General features: G+C 44.5%; 1 protein-coding gene across 1 annotated transcript in view; it reads right to left on the bottom strand.

Moving 5' to 3' along the window:
- Window positions 1-14518: 14518 nt before the first annotated feature.
- LOC120024260 (B-cell lymphoma/leukemia 11B-like) overlaps window positions 14519-24307 on the bottom strand; it is a 36832-nt gene continuing 27043 nt past the window's right edge. The window contains exons 2-5 of the mRNA XM_038968455.1: window positions 16339-17042; window positions 15612-16177; window positions 15380-15527; window positions 14519-15139 (exon numbers count right to left, since the gene is read on the bottom strand). Of these exons, the coding sequence (XP_038824383.1) occupies window positions 14519-15139; window positions 15380-15527; window positions 15612-16177; window positions 16339-17042 (2039 nt within the window). The remainder of the gene's footprint in view (window positions 15140-15379; window positions 15528-15611; window positions 16178-16338; window positions 17043-24307) is intronic.

Raw genomic sequence — 24307 nt, 5'->3', positions numbered from 1 at the left:
AGGTCGCAGGGCCAGACAGATTACCAGGATGCGTACTCAAAGCATGTCCTGACCAGCTGGCAAGTGCCTTCACTGGCATTTTCAACCTATCCCTGACCCAGTCTGTACTACTTACATGTTTCAAGCAGGACTTGACTTCCAGACGGGCTGGACTTCCAGACGGGTCGTCCCCACGTGGTGTGGATAGGGAACAACACATCAGCTGACCCTCAGCACGGGGGCCCCTCAAGGGTGCGTGCTTAGTCCCCTCCTGTACTCCCTGTTCACCCATGACTGTTCACCCACAACTTTTCACGCACGACCGCTCACCAGCAACTGTTCACCCACGACTGCGTGGCCACCAGAGTATGTGAGCGGAGCGGAGTGAGGAGCGGAGCTGGAGCGAGGAGCGGAGCGTGGAGCAGAGCGAGGAACAGAGCGTGCCCAATTTGACTGGAGCGTGGAGCGAGATTCCCATAGGATGGAACGTCTGGCCTTCTCGCCCGCTCCAATTTCACTCCAGTAGCGCTCACTTCACGAACTCAGGGCATGCCCGGCCCAGCATGCATTAGTAGTTATGTGCTGCTATAGCCCCTTACTTAAGCTACTGTCATGGAGTTTGCAAAATATTTTCATAAAGAAACTGATAAAACACACAGGTGCAAAATCAAGGTGACTTACAAAGATGAGGACCAAGAGCAAGAGGGAGTGCAGTGATGTAATGTCCACTGTTACGCACACCTCTATAAAGAGGGAACGCAACTCCCTGCTGCAACTCAACTCTCCGTGAAGCGAAAGAGGTATGGACCGTAGGTGCGAGAAAGGACGACAAAGTCAGAATTTACCGTTACTAGGATTTATTTCCTACACGGTAATATGGGGAAAGGGGCTGGACGGAACCAAAGGAAAGAAAGTAAATATCAAAGCTCCCCCTCTCCCCTATCTAACCTGCCTACCCACTTAACTTACCTAACTTAGCACCACCTGGTGCCCTAACCAAAATACAGGGGGTGGTCCGCCCAGGTCTTACCTAGTGTGCCTTGACATTGAATATACTACGGGTATATGTATGCCCTCGGGCCTCTTGCCTAAGCACTCCCTAAGTGCCTTCCCCTTCCCCCCTGGGAACAAATGAAACAGAATAATTATTAACAATTTCACAAACACTTTACAACAAAACTGAGTAAACTAACTCATGCCACTAAAGAAGCTTTGACAAAGCAACAAACACAGAACATATCAAAGCCTCTCTCTCTCTCTCTCTCTCTCTCTCTCTCTCTCTCTCTCTCTCTCTCTCTCTCTCTCTCTCTCTCTCTCTCTCTCTCTCTCTCTCTCTCTCTCTCTCTCTCTCTCTCTCTCTCTCTCTCTCTCTCTCTCTCTCTCTCTCTCTCTCTCTCTCTCTCTCTCTCTCTCTCTCTCTCTCTCTCTCTCTCTCTCTCTCTCTCTCTCTCATGATTTCTCTCATGATTTCTCCAAAACATTCACTCTCCCTCTAATCTCTCATGATTTCTCTCTCCTTCTGAACAGAACACTGGCTTTTATATCTTCTGGTGGCAATGGTGATTAGAGTCAGCTGCTTCTTGACGAGGGGGCGGAGTCAGCTCCAATCATCAATTAGCCTGGTGTCGACCAATCAGCTGGTTGGGGCCATCTCCTGAAACACACACACTCAAATACAACACAGAAACTGGGGAACGTAACATCCACAACTAAAGAATCATTGTGGAATCTGAAAAGACACATATCCCAAAAGCATGCTGGTGTACTTATTACGTGCACATGCTAAAAGAAAGGAACGAGGTGGGTAGATAACTAAGTGTGTCATTGTAGCAAAGTATTTATAAACAAAAAATCTGATCTCCTAAATCTTTCATTTATTTAACTAGGCAAGTGAGTTAAGAACAAATTCTTATTTTCAATGACGGCCTAGGAACAGTGGGTTAACTGGTCTAGGAACAGTGGGTTAACTGGTCTAGGAACAGTGGGTTAACTGGTCTAGGAACAGTGGGTTAACTGGTCTAGGAACAGTGGGTTAACTGGTCTAGGAACAGTGGGTTAACTGGTCTAGGAACAGTGGGTTAACTGGTCTAGGAACAGTGGGTTAACTGGTCTAGGAACAGTGGGTTAACTGGCCTAGGAACAGTGGGTTAACTGGCCTAGGAACAGTGGGTTAACTGGTCTAGGAACAGTGGGTTAACTGGTCTAGGAACAGTGGGTTAACTGGTCTAGGAACAGTGGGTTAACTGGCCTAGGAACAGTGGGTTAACTGGTCTAGGAACAGTGGGTTAACTGGTCTAGGAACAGTGGGTTAACTGGTCTAGGAACAGTGGGTTAACTGGTCTAGGAACAGTGGGTTAACTGGTCTAGGAACAGTGGGTTAACTGGTCTAGGAACAGTGGGTTAACTGCCTTGTTCAGGGGCAGAACATCAGAGTTTTACCTTGTCAGATCAGGGATTCGATCTTGCAACCTTTCGGTTACTAGTCCAACGCTCTAACCACTATGCTACCTGCCGCCTATGATCTATACAATAGGCCATAATTGATTTTGGCCCAATAGGCCTGGCATATTCCCACGTTCAAGGAGCTTCCCGTTTTGATTGGGTTATTTTGACTAAAAACCTTTAGGCTAAAAACCTTTACCTATAGAAAAAAACCTCTGCATTTCTGTCCAGCCTGGCAAGAGTGGCCAAAAGGGTGTTTAGCATCTCTGTCCAGCCTGGCAAGAGTGGCCAAAAGGGTGTTTAGCATCTCTGCTGCTGGCAAGAGTGGCCAAAAGGGTGTTTAGCATCTCTGCTGCTGGCAAGAGTGGCCAAAAGGGTGTTTAGCATCTCTGCTGCTGGCAAGAGTGGCCAAAAGGGTGTTTAGCATCTCTGCTGCTGGCAAGAGTGGCCAAAAGGGTGTTTAGCATCTCTGCTGCTGGCAAGAGTGGCCAAAATGGTGTTTAGCATCTCTGCTGCTGGCAAGAGTGGCCAAAAGGGTGTTTAGCATCTCTGCTGCTGGCAAGAGTGGCCAAAAGGGTGTTTAGCATCTCTGCTGCTGGCAAGAGTGGCCAAAAGGGTGTTTAGCATCTCTGCTGCTGGCAAGAGTGGCCAAAAGGGTGTTTAGCATCTCTGCTGCTGGCAAGAGTGGCCAAATGGGTGTTTAGCATCTCTGCTGCTGGCAAGAGTGGCCAAAAGGGTGTTTAGCATCTCTGCTGCTGGCAAGAGTGGCCAAAAGGGTGTTTAGCATCTCTGCTGCTGGCAAGAGTGGCCAAAAGGGTGTTTAGCATCTCTGCTGCTGGCAAGAGTGGCCAAAAGGGTGTTTAGCATCTCTGCTGCTGGCCTGCTCTCCAGGCACCATCGCATGAGCCTGAAGCCCCAAACTGGCCAAACTCGTCTTTCTAAAAATGAATTTAAAGGCACTAATAAGTCAATTTTCATTTAATTTGCATTTACTTCTAAGTAAGTCACAGCCTATATGCACAATTTATAGACTATAATGATTCAATACAACGAAATGTTGTTTAAATGCTGAGGGCTTTATGTCCTTACCATCCTATTGTGTCACACTCCAAAATGCTTCACAATGTTTTTCTTTGTAGGCTTTAGCCTTAAAATAATTGAAATAATATAGCCTGAATAATTCATTTATGTTCCTTCTTAGGCTCCCTGTCTGGCTCCTGACCTATTTAGAGTATTTTTGTGCTGTTTAGTATGACATGTAGCCTATTTGAAATTATGTTCGCTTCTTACATTCACCTTTTTATGTTCATTCAAATACTTTTCTTTCAAATCCATATGGATTTGGTAGGTCCAAGTAGCCACAGAAATAGATGGGTATAGGTTAAATTGTGAATTTAATGAACAGAGCGAATTTGGAGCAGCGTTTTCCCCCCCCTGTAAGCACAGAGCGTTATTTGGTGGAGGACATGGAGCTCTGGAGCGGGGAGCGGGGAGAGGGGAGCGGGGAGCGGTGAGAGGTGAGAGGGGAGAGGGGAGAGGGGAGAGGGGAGAGGGGATAGGGGATAGGGGAGCGGTGAGAGGGGAGAGGGGAGAGGGGAGCGGGGAGCGGTGAGCGGTGAGAGGTGAGCGGTGAGCGGTGAGCGGTGAGAGGGGAGAGGGGAGAGGGGAGAGGGGAGCGGGGAGCGGGGAGCGGGGAGCGGTGAGGTGAGCGGTGAGCGGTGAGCGGTGAGAGGTGAGCGGTGAGAGGGGAGAGGGGAGAGGGGAGCGGTGAGAGGGGATAGGGGAGAGGGGAGAGGGGAGCGGTGAGCGGGGAGAGGGGAGCGGTGAGAGGGGAGAGGGGAGCGGTGAGAGGGGAGAGGGGAGAGGGGATAGGGGATAGGGGAGCGGGGAGAGGGGAGAGGTGAGCGGTGGGCGGTGAGCGGTGAGCGGTGAGAGGGGATAGGGGAGAGGGGAGAGGGGAGAGGGGAGCGGTGAGAGGGGAGCGGTGAGAGGTGAGAGGTGAGCGGTGAGAGGGGAGAGGTGAGCGGTGAGCGGGATTTCCGACTGCTCAACTCTTCTCACATGCTCTGGTGGCCACACACGACTCCAACACCATCATTAAGTTTGCTGACGACACAACGGTGGTAGGCCTGATCACCGATGACGATGAGACGGCCTACAGGGAGAAGGTCAGAGACCTGGCAGTGTGGGGCCAAGACAACAATATCTCCTTCAACGTCAACAAGACAAAGGAGCTGATTGTGGACTACAGGAACCTGAGGGTCGACCAACCACATCAATGGGGCTGTAGTGGAGCAGGTCGAGAACTTCAGGTTCCTCTGTGTCCACATCACTAAGGAATTATCATGGCCCACACAACAACACAGTCTTGAAGAGAGCACTACTACGCCTCTTCCCCCTTAGGAGGCTGAAAAGGTTTGGCATGGGACCCAGATCCTCATACAGTTATACAGTTGCACCATTGAGGACATCTTGACTGGCTGCATCACTGCTTGGTATAGCAACTGCTTGGCATATGACCACAAGGCGTTACAGAGGGTAGTGCGTACAGCCCAGTACATCACTGAGGCCGAGCTCCTTGCCATCCAGGACCTCTATACCAGGTTGTGTCAGAGGAAGGACCAAAAAATAGTCAAAGCCTCCAGCTACCCAAGTCATAGACTGTTCTCTCTGCTACCACATGGCAAGTGGTACCGATGCACCTAGTCTGGAACCAACAGGACCCTGAACAGTTTCTAACCCCAAGCCATAAGACTGCTAAATTGTTAGTTAAATAGTTAACCAATAGTTTCCCGGGCTATCTCCATTGACCCTTTTTGCACACGCTCTTTTGACTCATCACATACAAGGCTATGACTTGTCACGCCCGCTCCCGCTCCTGTCTGGCGCTTGAGGGCGCCAGGCTGCCCATCATTACGTACACCTGTCACAACAATTACGCTCATCAGTGCTTCATTGGACTCACCTGGACTCCATCACTTTATTGATTGCCTCCTCTTTATCTGTCTGTTCCTCAGTTTGATCCCCGTGTCAGCATTATTGTCGTTATGTTTCCCCTGTCCAGACGCTGTCCTTGTTTGTTTCATGTCGGTTATTTATTAATTGTTCACTTCCTCTACTTGCTTCTCATCTTCCAGCGTCTGTCCCTACAGTTACTGTTCATTTTCTATCCTGTTGCCTAGTAACTTTATCCCTACCTATATGTACATATCTACCTCAATCACCTCGTACCCCTGCACATGGACTCAGTACAGGTACTCCGTGTATATAGACAAGTTATCATTACTCATTGTGTATTTATTATTTGTGTTATTATTTTTCTATTATTTCTATATTATCTGTGTCTGCATTGTTGGGAAGAGCCTGTGTGTAAGCATTTCACTGTTAGTCTACACCTGTTTATTATGAAGCATGTGACACATACAGTTTGATGTTCCCCACTGAGCACTACCGGCCACCACAGTGTCCTGGCTACCTCGCTACCACCAGCAGACCAGCCAATGTCATAGTTCACCAGAGTTCACATATGACATGCTATTACACATCACTTTAAAGCCATCGTAATGGAAGGCCACCGCCCTGTCTTTTTCCAAGGCATGTCTTTGTATGCCATGGGAAAAAAAGTGAGAGACAGTGACAGCGGTAAGGAGGTCCATTCTCCCTTAACCAAAAGGACTGGTCACAGGGAGAATCACAGGGAGCTCTGAAATCACGGTCCTCAGTAAAACCACGTCCTCTTCTGAACAGGGTGGCAGCAAGGTTGTGGTCCAGGGCCTCGACCACACAGAGTCGCCACATAGAACCCGGTTTCCTCTGGATCAAAGGCTAACCGGGCCCCCAGGGATCCTGCTGTCTATATCTAGTTACTAATCTACTGGCCCTGACTCTGACCGGTGGCCCAACAGGCAGGGTAGGCTGCGCTAGGTTGCGGTAGAGACTGCAACCAGAGAAAATCCACCCCAGCTGGGCAGCCCCTGGGAACCAGATAGAGGGAGAGACAGGGAGAGACAGGGAGGGGGCAGAGAGTTGGGAGGGTAGTGAGAAAGGGAGGGATGAAAAGAGGAATGGTATGGATAGAGAGACAGAGAAAAGGACCAAGACAAGGAAGGAAAGAGACAGAGAGAGCTGTTTAGAACGAGTGGTCAGGAGATGCTGAGCGGTGTGGTTGTAGCGCGGCCACTCAACAGCTGTGGTTTTCTAGAATCAGAGGATTCTATCCCCTAAGGAAGTTCTGACCTGGAGAGGAACAAAGACTCTGTACAGGAAATGTATGCTTACTTCTTCAGAAAGGAATCAAAATGAGCAAACCAACTCAGTGGGAGGTTGTTTCTGTTTCATTCACCGGAGAAACGCGTCGCCTGGTATAAAAAGTACATTTTTTCAAACAGAAATGATAAACTATGCTTCCTATAAATTGGCTGCTGCCCGTTGTTCGTACAATCCCATTCAAAATAAAGGACAACCGGAGGCCATTGTTCAACATGTTCCAGTTTACTTTAGTCTGCACGCCCACCGTATCAAACGAGCATATCATTCCACATTGAGAAGTTGTGTACGGAAGTGTGATACAACACGTATTAACCTCACCGCGTGAAGAGAGGCGGTGATCAACTCCAGTTCAATAGGGATTTGTGTCTTTATCACGCTGATCCTGTGTTTTATCTGTGTGATAACTGTTATCTCTGACACCTCTCTGTAGAGGAACAGTCAAGCGAAGAGTTTGTTCATCTTCCTGCTAAAACCATACACTTTGTCTCCATATTTAGTCTCTCTATTTCTTACCTTCTCTTTTCTTTCTTTGACTCTTTCTACCTCTCCCAGTCTCTCTCTCAATTCAATCTCTCTCTCCTCTCTCTCTTTTCTCTCTCTGTCTGTTTCTCTTCTGTGTCTCTTCTCGCTCTCTTTTTCTCGCTCTCCCCTCATTGTATCTCTCTCCCTCTCTCACAGACTCTACCTTTCTCTCTCCCCCTCTCTCTTTCCCCGCCACTCTATCTCACACACAAACGTTCTCTCTCTCTCTTGCTCTCCCTGCATCGCCCTCCCTCCTCTCTGGTGTAATGCCAGTGTATTCAGCCAGACCTCCCCAGAGTACCTAAACACAGGCAGGTAATTATTGCGGTAGGGCGGCTGGCTGGCGCTACACTCTCCTTCTCTCTCTCCATCTCTCTCTCCCTCAGGCGGGTTTGTCAGTGTCACTGTTGAAATTGTACATATGCTCGTCTATCGGCTCGCCGCTGTGAAATATTCAACCTTCTCATTTGATTTGGACTGTAATTATGTCGTAAAAACAAACTAACTGTGAAGCCTGTGGCCTGCCAGTGTGATCTGATTTCATCAAGTGCAGGCTGATTTAATTATAGACTATAGACAGTATTCACCTTCCCATCCTACCATCAGCCCTCTTTCACTGGGCCTGGCTGGGCAGCCTGCCTCTTCTACTGTTTTTTTAAGCCATCACATTCTTTTATTGTGAGTTAATCCAACGGCAAATGGGGTTGTTGGTGATGTGATGAGATGACTGGAGGTGGAAGAGCTGCTTGGTGATGTGATGAGATGACTGGGGTGGAAGAGCTGTTGGTGATGTGATGAGATGACTGCGGGTGGAAGAGCTGCTTGGTGATGTGATGAGACGACTGCGGGTGGAAGAGCTGCTTGGTGATGTGATGAGATGACTGCGGGTGGAAGAGCTGTTGGTGATGTGATGAGATGACTGGGGGTGGAAGAGCTGCTTGGTGATGTGATGAGACGACTGGGGTGGAAGACCTGCTTGGAGCCATGTGCTGAGATGACTGGGGTGGAAGACCTGCTTGGAGCCATGTGCTGAGATGACTGGGGTGGAAGACCTGCTTGGAGCCATGTGCTGAGATGACTGGGGAGGAAGACCTGCTTGGAGCCATGTGCTGAGATGACTGGGGTGGAAGACCTGCTTGGAGCCATGTGCTGAGATGACTGGGGAGGAAGAGCTGTTGGTGATGTGATGAGATAACTGCGGATGGAAGACCTGCTTGGAGCCATGTGCTGAGATGACTGGGGAGGAAGACCTGCTTGGAGCCATGTGCTGAGATGACTGGGGTGGAAGACCTGCTTGGAGCCATGTGCTGAGATGACTGGGGAGGAAGACCTGCTTGGAGCCATGTGCTGAGATGACTGGGGTGGAAGACCTGCTTGGAGCCATGTGCTGAGATGACTGGGGAGGAAGAGCTGTTGGTGATGTGATGAGACGACTGGGGGTAGAAGAGCTACTTGGAGCTTTGACACTAGTTCATACACATCCTGGAAACGGGGTGGAAATATGCAGTTTTGTGATTGAGCATGATGATGGAATTTTATGTCTTGTCTTTTTGTTTATGATGTGTGTGCGTGCGTTGGTGCATGTGTGATAATCATATGTTTTTCATAGAACCGAGGTAGTACGATCTGTAGAATATCTACTGACGGAAATTATTGTAGTCACTTATGGTTGCTTAAAGTTGCTGTGTTTAAAGACGGGAGACGTTACCCAGACTCCTTTGACAAGTTGCTAATAGGCTGGGAAAGGTTTTCTTTAAGCCCATATATGAGCTTTACTTCAACAGATTTCTTTTAACCAAAACTTTACAGCTACTCATAAATAGTTAGCTACTGTAGCTAAAGTATTTATTGTGGCCACAAAAATCAATTCATCTGTTCTACTTTATCTTCGGAGAGAGCTACATAAGTGTATGAAAAAAAATAACTTACTTCTAGGAACAAGACTATCTCTCAAGTGTTATAGATATCGGAGATGTTATCTATGCATTTTATGAGCAAATGACTTCCTTCTACACGCTGCCTTGTCTTTGTAATCTGGCTTTTTATGGTCCAACATCTTAATACGTGTTTGCTGGGCTCTATATTTACCACATGGTTGAGTTAAATCAGATCTTTATTCAATGTGTTTTGCTGAAGCGTTACAGATTCTGTGATAGAAATGTAAAGGTAATTTCCGATTGAGCCGACACATGCAGAGTTTACCGTGAATACAGTCTACGCCTTCAAAATGTAAATCACGCTGTAACGCTGAACTACTTCCACACAGATTGAATAGATTGTGTAATCTATAGCTGTTTTATAGATCTCACAGCAGGGCCCCATCTACTAAATCAGCTAGTAAACTAAGCTCTGAAGCCAATATATGTTTCTAACACTTCCACAGGTTAAATCTGCAGATTAGTATTATTTACTGGTAGCTATTGGAGTGAATCCTAACTTCCAGTGAAAAGTATCGTTAATCTCTTATTGACATCAGTTAATGACTAAGAGGAAAAATCTGGGAAAAAGGTGGAAACTAGAATTCACTCCCATTATGAGCACATAATCCCCCATCATGTAGACTTCAGAATCATACATCACACTATTTATCTACAACATTACAGAACGTTGCACCCTCCTGAACACACCCCTCTGGTTTACCAAGCATTTCCTGGTGCCACCTTATTTGTCTTCCCCCCTTCAAGTTGAGGGCTCAGTTATTGTGTCAGTGTGTTAATTGGGTGGTGGAGTAGTTACTTAATTATTCATCCTCTCCTCCTCTCCACCTCCATCGTTGTCTTTGGTGAAAGTCCCCACCTATCTGGCTAATAAGACCTTGCATGGCCTTTCAGGAAATAAGGAAATGAAGCCCAAAGGGGTCACGGAGGGGTCACGTAGGTTCAAGTGTTCTAGTAACAAGATAGTGGATAAATTAAGATGTCCCACTCAGGTCATTTACCATTGAAAAAATGATCAGTTCCGGTCTGGTTAACATGGTGGCTCTCCCATAGGCACCAATACATTAGCAGCTGGGTCTGGTCTGCTTAGTTCATTGACTGTTTATGAACCTGAAAAAAGTTGAGAGTGGGATGTCTCACAGTCTCTGGTTCCAGTGGATAACAGACATATTTTAATACCATGTGTGTAGACACATTTCTGGAAATGTGGACACAATCAGAATGTGTCCACAAGATCAGGACAAAGAACCCATGTAGGCACCAGGTATAAACGGGGCTACTGAGGGCAAGGTTTCAAGCACCAGTCATTAGAGACAGCCAGGTTTAATCAAGCCTACTGGTGGTTATTGTAAAATAAACAACTAAAGATGCAATGATGGTCATGTAAAAGATGATAATGTTATTAGTAATAGTGATATTAATGTTAATACTACTTCAGATGTTAGCAGTAATGGTGATAGTCATGTTAAAAATACTTCAGATGTTAGCAGTAATGGTGATAGTCATGTTAAAAAATACTTCAGATGTTAGCAGTAATGGTGATAGTCATGTTAAAAATACTTCAGATGTTAGCAGTAATGGTGATAGTCATGTTAAAAATACTTCAGATGTTAGCAGTAATGGTGATAGTCATGTTAAAAATACTTCAGATGTTAGCAGTAATGGTGATAGTCATGTTAAAAATACTTCAGATGTTAGCAGTAATGGTGATAGTCATGTTAAAAATACTTCAGATGTTAGCAGTAATGGTGATAGTCATGTTAAAAATACTTCAGATGTTAGCAGTAATGGTGATAGTCATGTTAAAAATACTTCAGATGTTAGCAGTAATGGTGATAGTCATGTTAAAAATACTTCAGATGTTAGCAGTAATGGTGATAGTCATGTTAAAAATACTTCAGATGTTAGCAGTAATGGTGATAGTCATGTTAAAAATACTTCAGATGGGCAATTGCAACATTTATTGGATTTGTTGACTTTCTTTTCAACACATTACAAAAATACATATATGTTCAAACAGCCGACGTTACTGCTGCTGCTTTGAAACGACTTATTTTTCACAACAATCCCTCAAAAAAGGAAAAGAAAAAGATTTTTGTACAAAGAGCAAAAGTCATGAAAGTTGAAAATGTGTTAAAATTTAAATTTTAAGTGCCATCACAAGAACTTCAACCAACCATGAGAAGAGAAAAAAACGACATTGTCCGTAAACGCCTCCTAAAACTGATTTTAAAAAACAATTTAAAAAAAGCATTTCTCCCATAACCCATTGCAGAATCCCAATCCCAAAATTCCTCTGATATTCTGGATGATTTCTATTTGAAATATTTTAAAAATCCATATTAAGATAGATTTACCCAAAAAAAGCTACTTTAAACATTTGAATCGAATCACAATTGGATTGGGAAGGTAAAATAGGCAGAATGTTGGAACCAATTGTTTTTAAAAATGCAACATCTTTTATCAATATTACAAAGACACTGTGTATCGTCATACAGTGAGCAAGAAATGATACGTAACTACTCATGTACATCTACTTAAAATCCCTCCACCATCATAACCGTACAATGCTCGTTCTGGCATTCAAAACATTGAATGAAAAGAATACTTTGTTATTTCAAAACACAGAGGATTTCATCATTAACATACTTCAACACTGTAAACATTATTCTGGGACTGAATGTTCTTGTATGAAATGACTAGTTCTGTTTTGCGAGTCTGTCTTCCTGGTTTCTTAATGTGATAAAAATAACTCTCTAGCGTCCATATTTTGGATGGAATATACAGTATGAAGCTTGTTCAGAAGTGGGAATTGTAGGTTTCTCCTCTCCGCTGTCTCAATTGCGATAATAACAGTTATTTTAGTTATTATCAACCTTGTTCTGAAGTGAGAATTGATAGAAAAATAAATGTATTGGAATACACTAAAGATGTACTCTTACTGAATATCAACATGTGTTTTCCCCAAATGCATGTCTCTATGGTATCTACACCTTTTCATTCAGTTTCATACATTATGATAACTAATCTATTCCATTTCCACATGCTGATCTGAAATAGAGGACCATTATGAGATGAGTGTTTTGTGTAAGAATCTGATTTCTGTCAACAAGATGATGATAAATAGGAAGATTTTCATTCGAGAGCACACCCATGTCCAGTTGCCTAAACACACACAGCACATTTAAAACAGGCTGTGTGAAGTGATATCTTTGAGGTGAGGTGATTATCTCTATTGAAGATGGTTCTATTAAGGGAAGATGTGGCCTCAATCTTCCCTAATATTGGTCCTCTTTCTCTCCCTCTGATGTCCTTGGTATTAGATTTGACCAGTAGATATGCATTTGGGTTAAAACACACTTTTCATATGCTTTCAATTTCATTTGAATGACTTTGATCCTTGCCTTGGGTCTCTCTCTCTCTCTTTCCTTCTACGTCTCTCTCCCTCTCTCCCTCTATCCCCTCTCCATTTTCTCTATTTCAATCTTTCATTTTCTACCTCAAGAATGATCCAATCAGATCTCAAGGTCATCTGGCCATCAGTCTAACAGCTGTGCTGAACATTATTACCATAACTCAATGTAACTCAAATAGGCTTTTTGAGATTCATCCAAGGATGAGCCATCCTCATTCCACGCAGCTGAAAAATCACAAATTGTAAATCCCTAAAAGTCACGAACGCCACGTACAGTGTCTTCACAAATCTGTTATTGGGCGTTAAACCCCCATATCGCTTTGTGAAGCAAAATGAACAACCCCCACCTTTTCCTTTTCAAAGCTGCTCTACTAATACATGAACGCTGAGTTAGTGAACTGTGAAAGCAGGCAGGCAGATTGAGGCTTAGAGCACACAGTGGAGAAACACAGGCATTGATATGAATTCCATTCTGAGGCCGTTTTGCTGAATCCTGAGGGGATCAGAACTCACCCTGGGCGACGAGAACACTACTGTTCAAGAATTCCCCAGAAGGAACAATGAAATGATTCTAGAAGTGGAATGTACAGTACAATGTAGAATGTTTAAAAGTTTAACTTAACAAATTGGTTTTGATGAAGCTTTATCAAGTGTCAAGAGGGTGTAAGGGACATTGCCGCTATGTTGTTCAAATGTAAACAGTATGATCACAGGAAGGAAGCCCTATTGAGAGGACCTGTATTGCAATTATCTAGTGAACGGTTGCAATAACAATGTATATTTTTCAGAACTTAAATAACTCAAGTCACTGATCTTTGATTGTTTTAGTTAGAGTGGACATTCTGAATGTAAAATATGGGGCTAGTATACATTTAGTTTCTGTAAATAATGATGGATCAAAGAAAATCTAATATTTACATAATGTTTGATGAAATAAAACACTTTACTCTTCCCAAAACATCCACACACATAAAGTTTTATAGGACTGTTCTCCTTTCCACATTTACTACAGCAAGTTTGAACGGATATATCTTAAATATTCCCATGGTGATTTAATCCTGCATCTAAGGAGTTTATGGCAATGTCAGCAACCGCTATTTATGTCCCCGGCTAATATTGGGAATGTGGGGACTGGATTGCATCAAATAATAATAACACATGCTGATATTAAAAAATAATAGTTTGTATAAAATTGGCTGTAATCTCTTCAGATTTTTAAAACATCAACATTTCTTTTGGTTTTTTTAAAATCCTAAAATGTAAATTCTATTGTCATATTGACATTCAGTGCTTTATGTCAACGATGAGGAGATGGATTGTAGTCTGTTGTTGACCTAATAGGATATTAATATTACAGATAAAAAATAAATAATTGCTATCATAATTTAAGAAGTTTACTCATTTACTTATAGTTTCCTTAAAGGAATTGTTTTTAATTAACAAATCAAAATTAAAATCGTATTTCTAATCAAGTGTGACCTGTTTCAAGTTATGTGTTTTTTAAGAAAAAAAAATCTTCAGCATATTTTTTTTACTTACTAGCTATCTACCTAATTCCCTATAAAACCCCACAAAGATGTACCATCACATGCCCAATATCTTTACAAAACTCCAATAGATACAGACATTATTGCACAGTAGAAAGGCTCAATGGATTCCTAAATGATAAAATCCTCAGATAGATCAATAGTTGGCAGGAAACTAAAGGTTTCTAGAAAAATCCCCCATCCCATGTTTCCCTTTGTTTATATTTCTCAGGTGGCAGTTTCTGTGACAAAAAGAACAAACAAAAACAGAATTACGTACATTAAATTGTCCCAAAAATATTCAAGAAGAGGAAAGATTATCCAGCCAAGCCCCGTGTTGAAGTCCTGTAAGTGTTCATTCAGAATAAGTCTGAGGTGTTAGCCTAGCCTAGCCTGTAGCCTTATCTTTAGCTTTAGCCTAGCGTAACCTAGCCTCTCTCAGCCTCCTCCAGTTTGACGTCGCTGGCCATCAAGTGTTCCCCGTGCCACTTCTTCATGTGTTTCTCCAGGGTGCTGTAGACGCTGAAGGGCATGTGGCAGATATCACAGCGGTACACCTCCTTCCCAAACTGCCCGTGGGTCTTCATGTGGCGAGTTAGCTTGGAGCTCTGGGCGCAGGCGTAGCTGCACAGGTCACACTTGTAGGGCCTCTCTCCCGTGTGGCTACGTCGGTGCACCGTCAGGTTGCTGCAGTTCTTGAATATCTTCCCACAGTACTCACAGGTGTCGCTCCGTCTGCTCTCCTTACTAGGGGGTCGACCCGGCCCGGGACCCCGCAGGAGGTGAGGGGTGGAGCTGCCGCTGCGGCCCGATGCGCCCACTCCCTCCAGGAATTCCCCAGGAGAGGTGGAGAAGCGGAGGGAACCTGTCTCGGAGGAGGAGTGCTCTGAGGAAGTGGCGAAGGGGGACTGGTGGGCGTCACTGAAGCCGTGGAGGAAGGGTTCTCTGATGAAGTGGCGTGAGGCGGCGTAGCCGGCCAGGAGCTGGGAATACATGTTCTCTGGGGAGATGAGGGTCGGAGCCGCGGGGAGCTCCAACTCCTTCTCCACCTTCACATCAAATAGAATGAAATTAAAGTTTATTTACACTGAATTTAACAAATCTAAACCCAGTAAAATAATACAACTAGATAAGAGAAAAATGATGTACTTCTTTCAGCAGTCTAAAAGTCTGTTTTATAGTATTGGAACAGTTGTGTAAACGACAAACATAAGAAAACATAAAAACACAACAAGTTATTTAAGAAGAATATAAGTGACTTAAAGGAGTAGCTAAAAGGGAGTTCTTACCTTGATTCTCTTGTTGGAGGGGTTGGGGCTGGTGATGGGGGTGGGCCGGCGGTGGAACAGTCCAGAGAAAGAGTCTTCAGACCCACTAATTCTTCCGTTCATCAAGGGCCTCTCCTCTCTTTCAATCTCTCTCTCTCTGTCCATCGCTCTGTCCATCGCCCTGTCCAACGCTCGCTCTCTGTCCCTCTCAATCTCCATCTCCCCCCTCCCTGCATCTCCCCCCTCTCTCGACTCTCTATTAGGCTGCCTCTCCCTGTCCAGACTCATGGTCTTCTTGGAAGGGGCCAGCCTCACATGATTGTCCAGGTGGTTGTATGGGTGCATGATACCCACCCCTCCGCTCTCCGTCACTCTATCCCCACCATGAGGCTTCTCATCTGGGGAAGGCCTCGACCCGTTCTCCCTGTTCTTGTGGAACTCTGAGTCCATGCTCAGGTTAGACTCAGGCCTACTTAGGCCGTTCCTCATCTCCTCCTCATCCTCAATTTCCTCCTCCTCTTCTTCCTCTTCCTCTTCCTCTTCCTCCTCCTCGATGTCCATCCCCATTCTTCCCTCCCCCTCTCTGCTCTTCTCCTCCCCCTCTCCTCCCTCTCCTCTGTTCCCCTGTTCAGGGGAGCTCCCCATGGAGCCTGACTTATGTATGTGTGTCTTCATGTGTCTCTTCAGCTTGGAGGCTTGAGAACAGGCATGGTCACACAGATGACACTTGTAGGGCCTCTCTCCTGTGTGACTCCGTCTGTGGACTATCAGGTTGCTCTGGAACTTGAAGGTCTTCCCACAGAACTCACAGGACTTGGACTTGGCTTGGGCCTGGACCTGAATGAATGAATGAATGAACAAATTAATTATGTATTGTCCCATAGGGGAAATGTCTTGGCAACATTACAGGCAATTCTGTAATACATATAAGACATTACAAAACATACATCAGCATATATCCCAGGACACACTGCACATACCTGGTTCTGGCCCTGGGGAGGAGTGGTGGCGTTTCCCTGAGGCGTGGGGGGCTGTGGGGGGTAGGTGAGGAACTGTGGGGGCTTGGAGCCCGACTGGAAGAGAGTTGGACTCAGCAGGCGGTGCATGGGGGGCACCCGGGTGGGCGAGAGAGGAGGTGTAGGGCCTCCGTTGTTAGTATTGTTGCCAACCGCCAGCTCTCTGAGCCTTCTGGAGAAGTCCATGGAAGGAGGTTCCATTGGGGTCAGACGCATCACCCTCTCAAAGGCACTGGGGTGCTGGAAGAGCAGGGACCCCATCTCCTCTGGCCCCAGGCGCTCCAGGAGGTGTCTGGGGGGCGGGGGTCTGACGAAGGGTTGGGTGGCAGGGAGCCGGGTGTCCAGATAGCCCGGAGGGGGACGGGGGTGGTGAGGGTGTTGGGGATGGTGTGGGTGGTGCTCCCTGAGTAGTGGCGCCGCCATCCGGAGGAGGTGGAAGGGGTTAGAGGTGTCCCCCAGGAAGGTTGGTAAGGGAGAACGAGGGAGAGAGTCTCCGCCACCCATGGGAGGGGGTAGGGCCATGCGAGGGGTGAGGGTGTAATTGGAGGGGTGTGTGTCCAGGTAGATGCGGATGCCGTGGGTGTGTTGGGCGTGCTGGAGCAGGAACCAGGCGCTGGTGAAGGTCTGTTTACAAGAGGTGCAGATGTAGCTGGATGGCTCATCTTTACCTGAGAAAGAGAGAGAGGGGGGGCGAGGGGGGGAAAGGAGAGAAAAAAGGGAGCGAGAAAAAGGGAGAGATTGTAAGTGGTTGGTTCCTATTTTAATAAGAGGTGTCTGCTAAATGACTAACATGAGAAAAATGTCGAAAGGAATGCATGACTGACTCATACTGTAATACAGTTTTGAATCACCTACATAATAGCATAGGTATAATCAACATACATATATTATTTTTTGGCATGTCTGGAACGACAGCATATAAAACTAGGATCTCAATGACCTTTTCACACGACCCTGCTGTACACCAACATAACAACATGACATGAGAGAGGTATTCTATTCTCCCAGGACAGTCAACTTCATCACAGAGCTCTACAAGAGAGAATGTCATATGATAACCTGAGTGAGATAATGTCATATGATAACCTGAGTGAGATAATGTCATATGATAACCTGAGTGAGATAATGTCATATGATAACCCGAGTGAGATAATGTCATATGATAACCCGAGTGAGAGAATGTCATATGATAACCCGAGTGAGATAATGTCATATGATAACCCGAGTGAGATAATGTCATATGATAACCCGAGTGAGATAATGTCATATGATAACCTGAGTGAGATAATGTCATATGATAACCTGAGTGAGATAATGTCATATGATAACCCGAGTGAGATAATGTCATATGATAACCTGAGTGAGATAATGTCATATGATAACCTGAGTGAGATAATCTCATATGATAACCTGAGTGAGATAATGTCATATGATAACCTGAGTGAGAGAATGTCATATGATAACCTGAGTGAGAGAATGTCATATGATAACCCGAGTGAGATAATGTCATATGATAACCTGAGTGAGAGAATGTCATATGATAACCTGAGTGAGAGAATGTCATATTGTAACCTGAGTGAGAGAATGGTTAGTGTGATCTCCTCAGACAAACACATATGCATATATGAGCAATACGAACTATATGCAAACAAACCCGGGGCTACCTAGGGGCAGGATAATACTAATGTGTGTGTGTGTGTGTGGTGTGGTGTGGAGGAACGAAAGATATATGACAAGAGAGAGAAAGGGAGAGGGAAAGAAAGAGGGAGCTGAGAAAGGAAGAGAGAGAGAGAGAGAGAGAGAGAGAGAGAGAGAGATAGAGACGCCTCCGTGAGAGTGACAGCATTCCCTCCGCCATATGTCCCCGTAGACACAACTACGACAACATAACCAACAAAAACAGGTCACAACTCCTGCAGCTCTGTCGCACGCTGGGTATGTACATAGTCAATGGTACTGTGGGCTTAGAGGGGACTCCTCTGGTAGGTGCACCTATAGCTCATCTCTTGGCAGTAGTACTGTAGACTACTTTATCACTGACCTCAACCCAGAGTCTCTCAGAGCGCCTACTTGAACAGAGCAATACTCAACCATGAGGCATCAAAGCCAAAGGAACGGAATAATATGAAGAAATGCTATAGATGGAAGGAAGGTAGTGTGGAAACCTGCAGTGCCTTCCACTAATATTGGCACCCTTGGTAAATATGAGCAAAATGGCTGTGAAAAAAAGTTATTTTCTGTTTATCCTCTTGGTATTTCATTCAAAATATTCACAAAAATCAAACCTTAAACTCAAGTAAAATGATTTTAAAAAATAAATGGGAAATAAATTAAATAAATATTTTTCTCCAAAACATGTGTGCCACAATTATTGTCACCCCTATAATTTCTTATGAGTAAAATCTAGCTGAAGTATATTCCCATTCATATTTAATGTTTTAAGTTCACCCGAGTGATTAGGAACACTTAAGTGGTAAGCCATGACTTCCTGTTTCTCTGGGGTATAAATATGAGGAGACACACAGGCCAAGTTCCCATAGTCATCCATCACTATGGGAAAGACCCGAGAATACAGTAATGGTGTACAACAGAAGGTTGTTGAGCTTCACAAATCAGGAAATGGCTATAAGAAAATATCTCAATGGTTGAAAATGCCCATTTCCACGATCAGGGCAATAATTAAGAAGTTTAAAGCAACTGGAGATGTTAACAATCGGCTTGGAAGAGGACGTGTGTCCTATATTGATCCCGAGCACAGTGAGGAGGATAGTTTGAGTGGACAAAAAATCTCCAAGGATCACAGCTGGAGAATTGCAGACGTTAGTTGGGTTTTGGGGTCAGAAAGTCTCCAAAACTCCGATCAGACGCCACCTACATAACCACAAGTTGTTCAGGAGGGTTGCCATAAAAAAGCCTTTCCTGTCATCAAACAACAAACTCAAGCGCCTACAGTTTGCCAAACATTACTAGAACTTTCAATGGGACCGGGTTCTATGGTCAGATGAGACCAAAATTGAGCTTTTTGGAAACAAACACCAGAGGTGGGTTTGGTGTAGACAGAAAGATAGCCATGCAGAAAAGTACCTCGTCCCCACTGTGTAAGTATGGTGGTGGATCTTTGATGTGGTGGGGCTGTTTTTCTTCCAAAGGTCCTGGACAAAACCTGACTGCCTCTGCTAGGAAGCTTAAACTGATCCTTGGTTGGATCTTCCAGCAGGACAATGATCCAAAGCACATCTCAAAGTCAACACGAAAATGGTTCACTGACCACAGAATCAAGGTTTTACGATGGCCGTCCCAGTCCCCTGACCTGAACCCCATAGAAAACCTGTGGGATGAGCTGAAGAGGAGAGCCCACAAGTGTGGACCTCGGAATCTGAAGGATCTGGAGAGATTCTGTACAGAGGAATGGTCTCAGATCCCTTGCCATGTGTTCTCCAACCTCATTACGCATTATAGGAGAAGACTCAGACCTGTTATCTTGGCAAAGGGAGGTTTAAAGGCACAGTCACCTTAGTGTATGGAAACCTCTGACCCACTGGAATTGTGATAAAGTGAATTATAAGTGAAATAATCTGTCTGTAAACAACTGTTGGAAAAATGACTTGTGTCATGCACAAAGTAGATGTCCTAACCGACTTGCCAAAACTATAGTTCGTTAACAAGACATTTGTGGAGTGGTTGAAAAACTAGTTTTAATGACTCCAACCTAAGTGTATGTAAACATCCGACTTCAACTGTATTTCCTTCAGATTACACAGACCCACAAAATGTTGATAAACTCCCATATCTATTGGGTGAAATACCACAGTGTGCAATCACAGCAGCAAGATCTGCGACCTGTTGCAAAGAACAAACAGAACAAACACCATTGTAAATACAATCTATATTTATGTTTATTTATAGAGAGAGAGAGAAATAGAGAGAGAGAGAAATAGTGAGAGAGAGAGTTAGAGAGAGACAGATAGAGAGAGAGAAATAGAGAGAGAGAGAGAGAGAGAGAGACATGGAGAGAGAGAGAGACAGAGAGAGAGAAAGAGAGAAAGAGAGAAAGAGAGAAAGAGAGAAAGAGAAAGAGAAAGAGAGAGAGAGAGAGAGAGAGAGAGAGAGAGAGAGAGAGAGAGAGAGAGAGAGAGAGAGAGAGAGAGAGAGAGAGAGAGAGAATGTAAAAACCTAAGAAAGAAATTGAGAAACCTGTCCAACCAAAAACATAGAGACCCGGAAAACCTGAGTCTACGCCTTCACTATGGTGAATCACTAAAACAATACAGAAATACACTACGGAAAAAGAAGGAACAGCACGTCAGAAATCAGCTCAATGTAATTGAAGAATCCATAGACTCTAACCAATTCTGGGAAAATTGGAAAACACTAAACAAACAACAACACAAAGAATTATCTATCCAAAATGGAGATGTATGGGTAAACCACTTCTCCAATCTTTTTGGCTCTATAACAAAGAATAAAGAGCAAAAACATATACATGATCAAATACAAATCCTAGAATCAACTATTAAAGACTACCAGAACCCACTGGATTCTCCAATTACCTTAAATGAGTTACAGGACAAAATAAAAACCCTCCAACCCAAAAAGGCCTGTGGTGTTGATGGTATCCTTAATGAAATGATCAAATATACAGACAACAAATTCCAATTGGCTATACTAAAACTCTTTAACATCGTCCTTAGCTCTGGCATCTTCCCCAATATTTGGAACCAAGGACTGATCACCCCAATCCACAAAAGTGGAGACAAATTTGACCCCAATAACTACCGTGGAATATGCGTCAACAGCAACCTTGGGAAAATCCTCTGCATTATCATTAACAGCAGACTCGTACATTTCCTCAATGAAAACAATGTACTGAGCAAATGTCAAATTGGCTTTTTACCAAATTACCATACAACAGACCATGTATTCACCCTACACACCCTAATTGACAACCAAACAAACCAAAACAAAGGCAAAGTCTTCTCATGCTTTGTTGATTTCAAAAAAGCCTTCGACTCAATTTGGCATGAGGGTCTGCTTTACAAATTGATGGAAAGTGGTGTTGGGGGTAAAACATACGACATTATAAAGTCCATGTACACAAACAACAAGTGTGCAGTTAAAATTGGCAAAAAACACACACATTTCTTCACACAGGGTCGTGGGGTGAGACAGGGATGCAGCTTAAGCCCCACCCTCTTCAACATATATATCACCGAATTGGCGCGGGCACTAGAACAGTCTGCAGCACCCGGCCTCACCCTACTAGAATCCGAAGTCAAATGTCTACTATTTGCTGATGATCTGGTGCTTCTGTCACCAACCAAGGAGGGCCTACAGCAGCACCTAGATCTTCTGCACAGATTCTGCCAGACCTGGGCCCTGACAGTAAATCTCAGTAAGACCAAAATAATGGTGTTCCAAAAAAGGTCCAGTCGCCAGGACCACAAATTCCATCTAGACACTGTTGCCCTAGAGCACACAAAAAACTATACATACCTCGGCCTAAACATCAGCGCCACAGGTAACTTCCACAAAGCTGTGAACGATCTGAGAGACAAGGCAAGAAGGGCATTCTATGCCATCAAAAGGAACATAAATTTCAACATACCAATTAGGATCTGGCTAAAAATACTTGAATCAGTCATAGAGCCCATCGCCCTTTATGGTTGTGAGGTCTGGGGTCCGCTCACCAACCAAGACTTCACAAAATGGGACAAACACCAAATTGAGACTCTGCATGCAGAATTCTGCAAAAATATCCTCCGTGTACAACGTAGAACACCAAATAATGCATGCAGAGCAGAATTAGGCCGATACCCACTAATTATCAAAATCCAGAAAAGAGCCGTTAAATTCTACAACCACCTAAAAGGAAGCGATTCCCAAACCTTCCATAACAAAGCCATCACCTACAGAGAGATGAACCTGGAGAAGAGTCCCCTAAGCAAGCTGGTCCTAGGGCTCTGTTCACAAACACAAACACACCCCACAGAGCCCCAGGACAACAGCACAATTAGACCCAACCAAATCATGAGAAAACAAAAAGATAATTACTTGACACATTGGAAAGAATTAACAAAAAAACAGAGCAAACTAGAATGCTATTTGGCCCTAAACAGAGAGTACACAGTGGCAGAATACCTGACCACTGTGACTGACCCAAACTTAAGGAAAGCTTTGACTATGTACAGACTCAGTGAGCATAGCCTTGCTATTGAGAAAGGCCGCCGTAGGCAGACATGGCTCTCAAGAGAAGACAGGCTATGTGCTCACTGCTCACAAAATGAGGTGGAAACTGAGCTGCACTTCCTAACCTCCTGCCAAATGTATGACCATATTAGAGACACATATTTCCCTCAGATCACACAGACCCACAAAGAATTCGAAAACAAATCCAATTTTGATAAACTCCCATATCTACTGGGTGAAATTCCACAGTGTGCCATCACAGCAGCAAGATTTGTGACCTGTTGCCACAAGAAAAGGGCAACCAGTGAAGAACAAACACCATTGTAAATACAACCCATATTTATGCTTATTTATTTTCCCTTGTGTACTTTAACCATTTGTACATTGTTACAACACTGTATATATACAATATGACATTTGTGATGTCTTTATTGTTTTGAAACTTCTGTATGTGTAATGTTTACTGTTAATTTTTATTGTTTACATTTAAGTCATTTAGCAGACGCTCTTATCCAGAACGACTTACAAATTGGAAAGTTCATACATATTCATCCTGGTCCCCCCGTGGGAATTGAACCCTGGTCCCCCCGTGGGAATTGAACCCACAACCCTGGCGTAGCAAGCGCCATGCTCTACCAACTGAGCCACACGGGACCGTGTTGTTCATTTAAATTGTTCATTTAACTTTTGTATATTATCTACCTCACTTGCTTTGGCAATGTTAACACATGTTTCCCATGCCAATAAAGCCCCTTGAATTGAATTGAATTGAATTGAGAGAGAGAGAGAGAGAGAGAGAGAGAGAGAGAGAGAGAGAGAGAGAGAGAGAGAGAGAGAGAGCAATAGAGTTTGTGGTGCTCACTAGACATTATGTGGGTCTACCGCCAGGGAGACGGAAGTATATGGGTCCTACTCCGACTCTGTCGTGTTCTCGGCCCAGGATCAACGTCTTTAGTGATCAAATAAAGGGTCTTCAAAATAGCTCCACACACACACACACACACACACACACAGCACTGATTGAGAGAAGAACAGACTATTTCAGTAAATGAGCCTCTCATTAACTCGCTGACCTGCCTCCCCGGGGCTCTGTCTAACCAATCACTGAGCCAAGACGGCACACGTCGCCACAGTTACCGGAGTCTGTGTGCGTGTGGAGCGTGTGTGCGTGTGTGCTACGCTAGGCTGTCTACCTGTGTTTAGTTTGGCTGGTCTTCACAGACCTGTTTGGCAGCTGAGCGCTGGACAGATTACAACTTGGACGGAGAGAAGAGAGGGAGAGAGGGAACCAGAGATGAGGAGGAGGGGAGTAGAGAGTCTTTAGGGACCGTGATGGGTTTAGAGCTTTTTCCTGATAGAACAGTGCACAGTGCAGTTAAACATCTTGGGGGGGGGCACTATGGAATCAAGCCATAGTCTTAGTCCTGCAATTACAAATATTTAAATATTAGGTCATGAATTTCTCAGCCATATTTGTGTGTGTGTGTGTGTGTGTGTGTGTGTGTGTGTGTGTGTGTGTGTGTGTGTGTGTGTGTGTGTGTGTGTGTGTGTGTGTGTGTGTGTGTGTGTGTGGTTAGCTAATGAAACCCCCACAGACCCCCTCCCTGTGTGAATTTGCATCTTGTCACATCTTCCAGAGAGTGCCATATGCTATTAGAGCTGCGTGGCAGCTAATGGCTCTCTGCTGATGGCTCTCTTCTGATGGCTCTCTGCTAATGCCTAATGACTGAAAAACACTAATTTCATC

The sequence above is a fragment of the Salvelinus namaycush genome, chromosome 29 (genome assembly GCF_016432855.1).
Source record: "Salvelinus namaycush isolate Seneca chromosome 29, SaNama_1.0, whole genome shotgun sequence".
Classification (NCBI taxonomy): domain Eukaryota; kingdom Metazoa; phylum Chordata; class Actinopteri; order Salmoniformes; family Salmonidae; genus Salvelinus; species Salvelinus namaycush.
The sequence above is the reverse complement of the archived record's forward strand: the minus strand, read 5'-3'. Positions and strand labels throughout refer to the sequence as shown.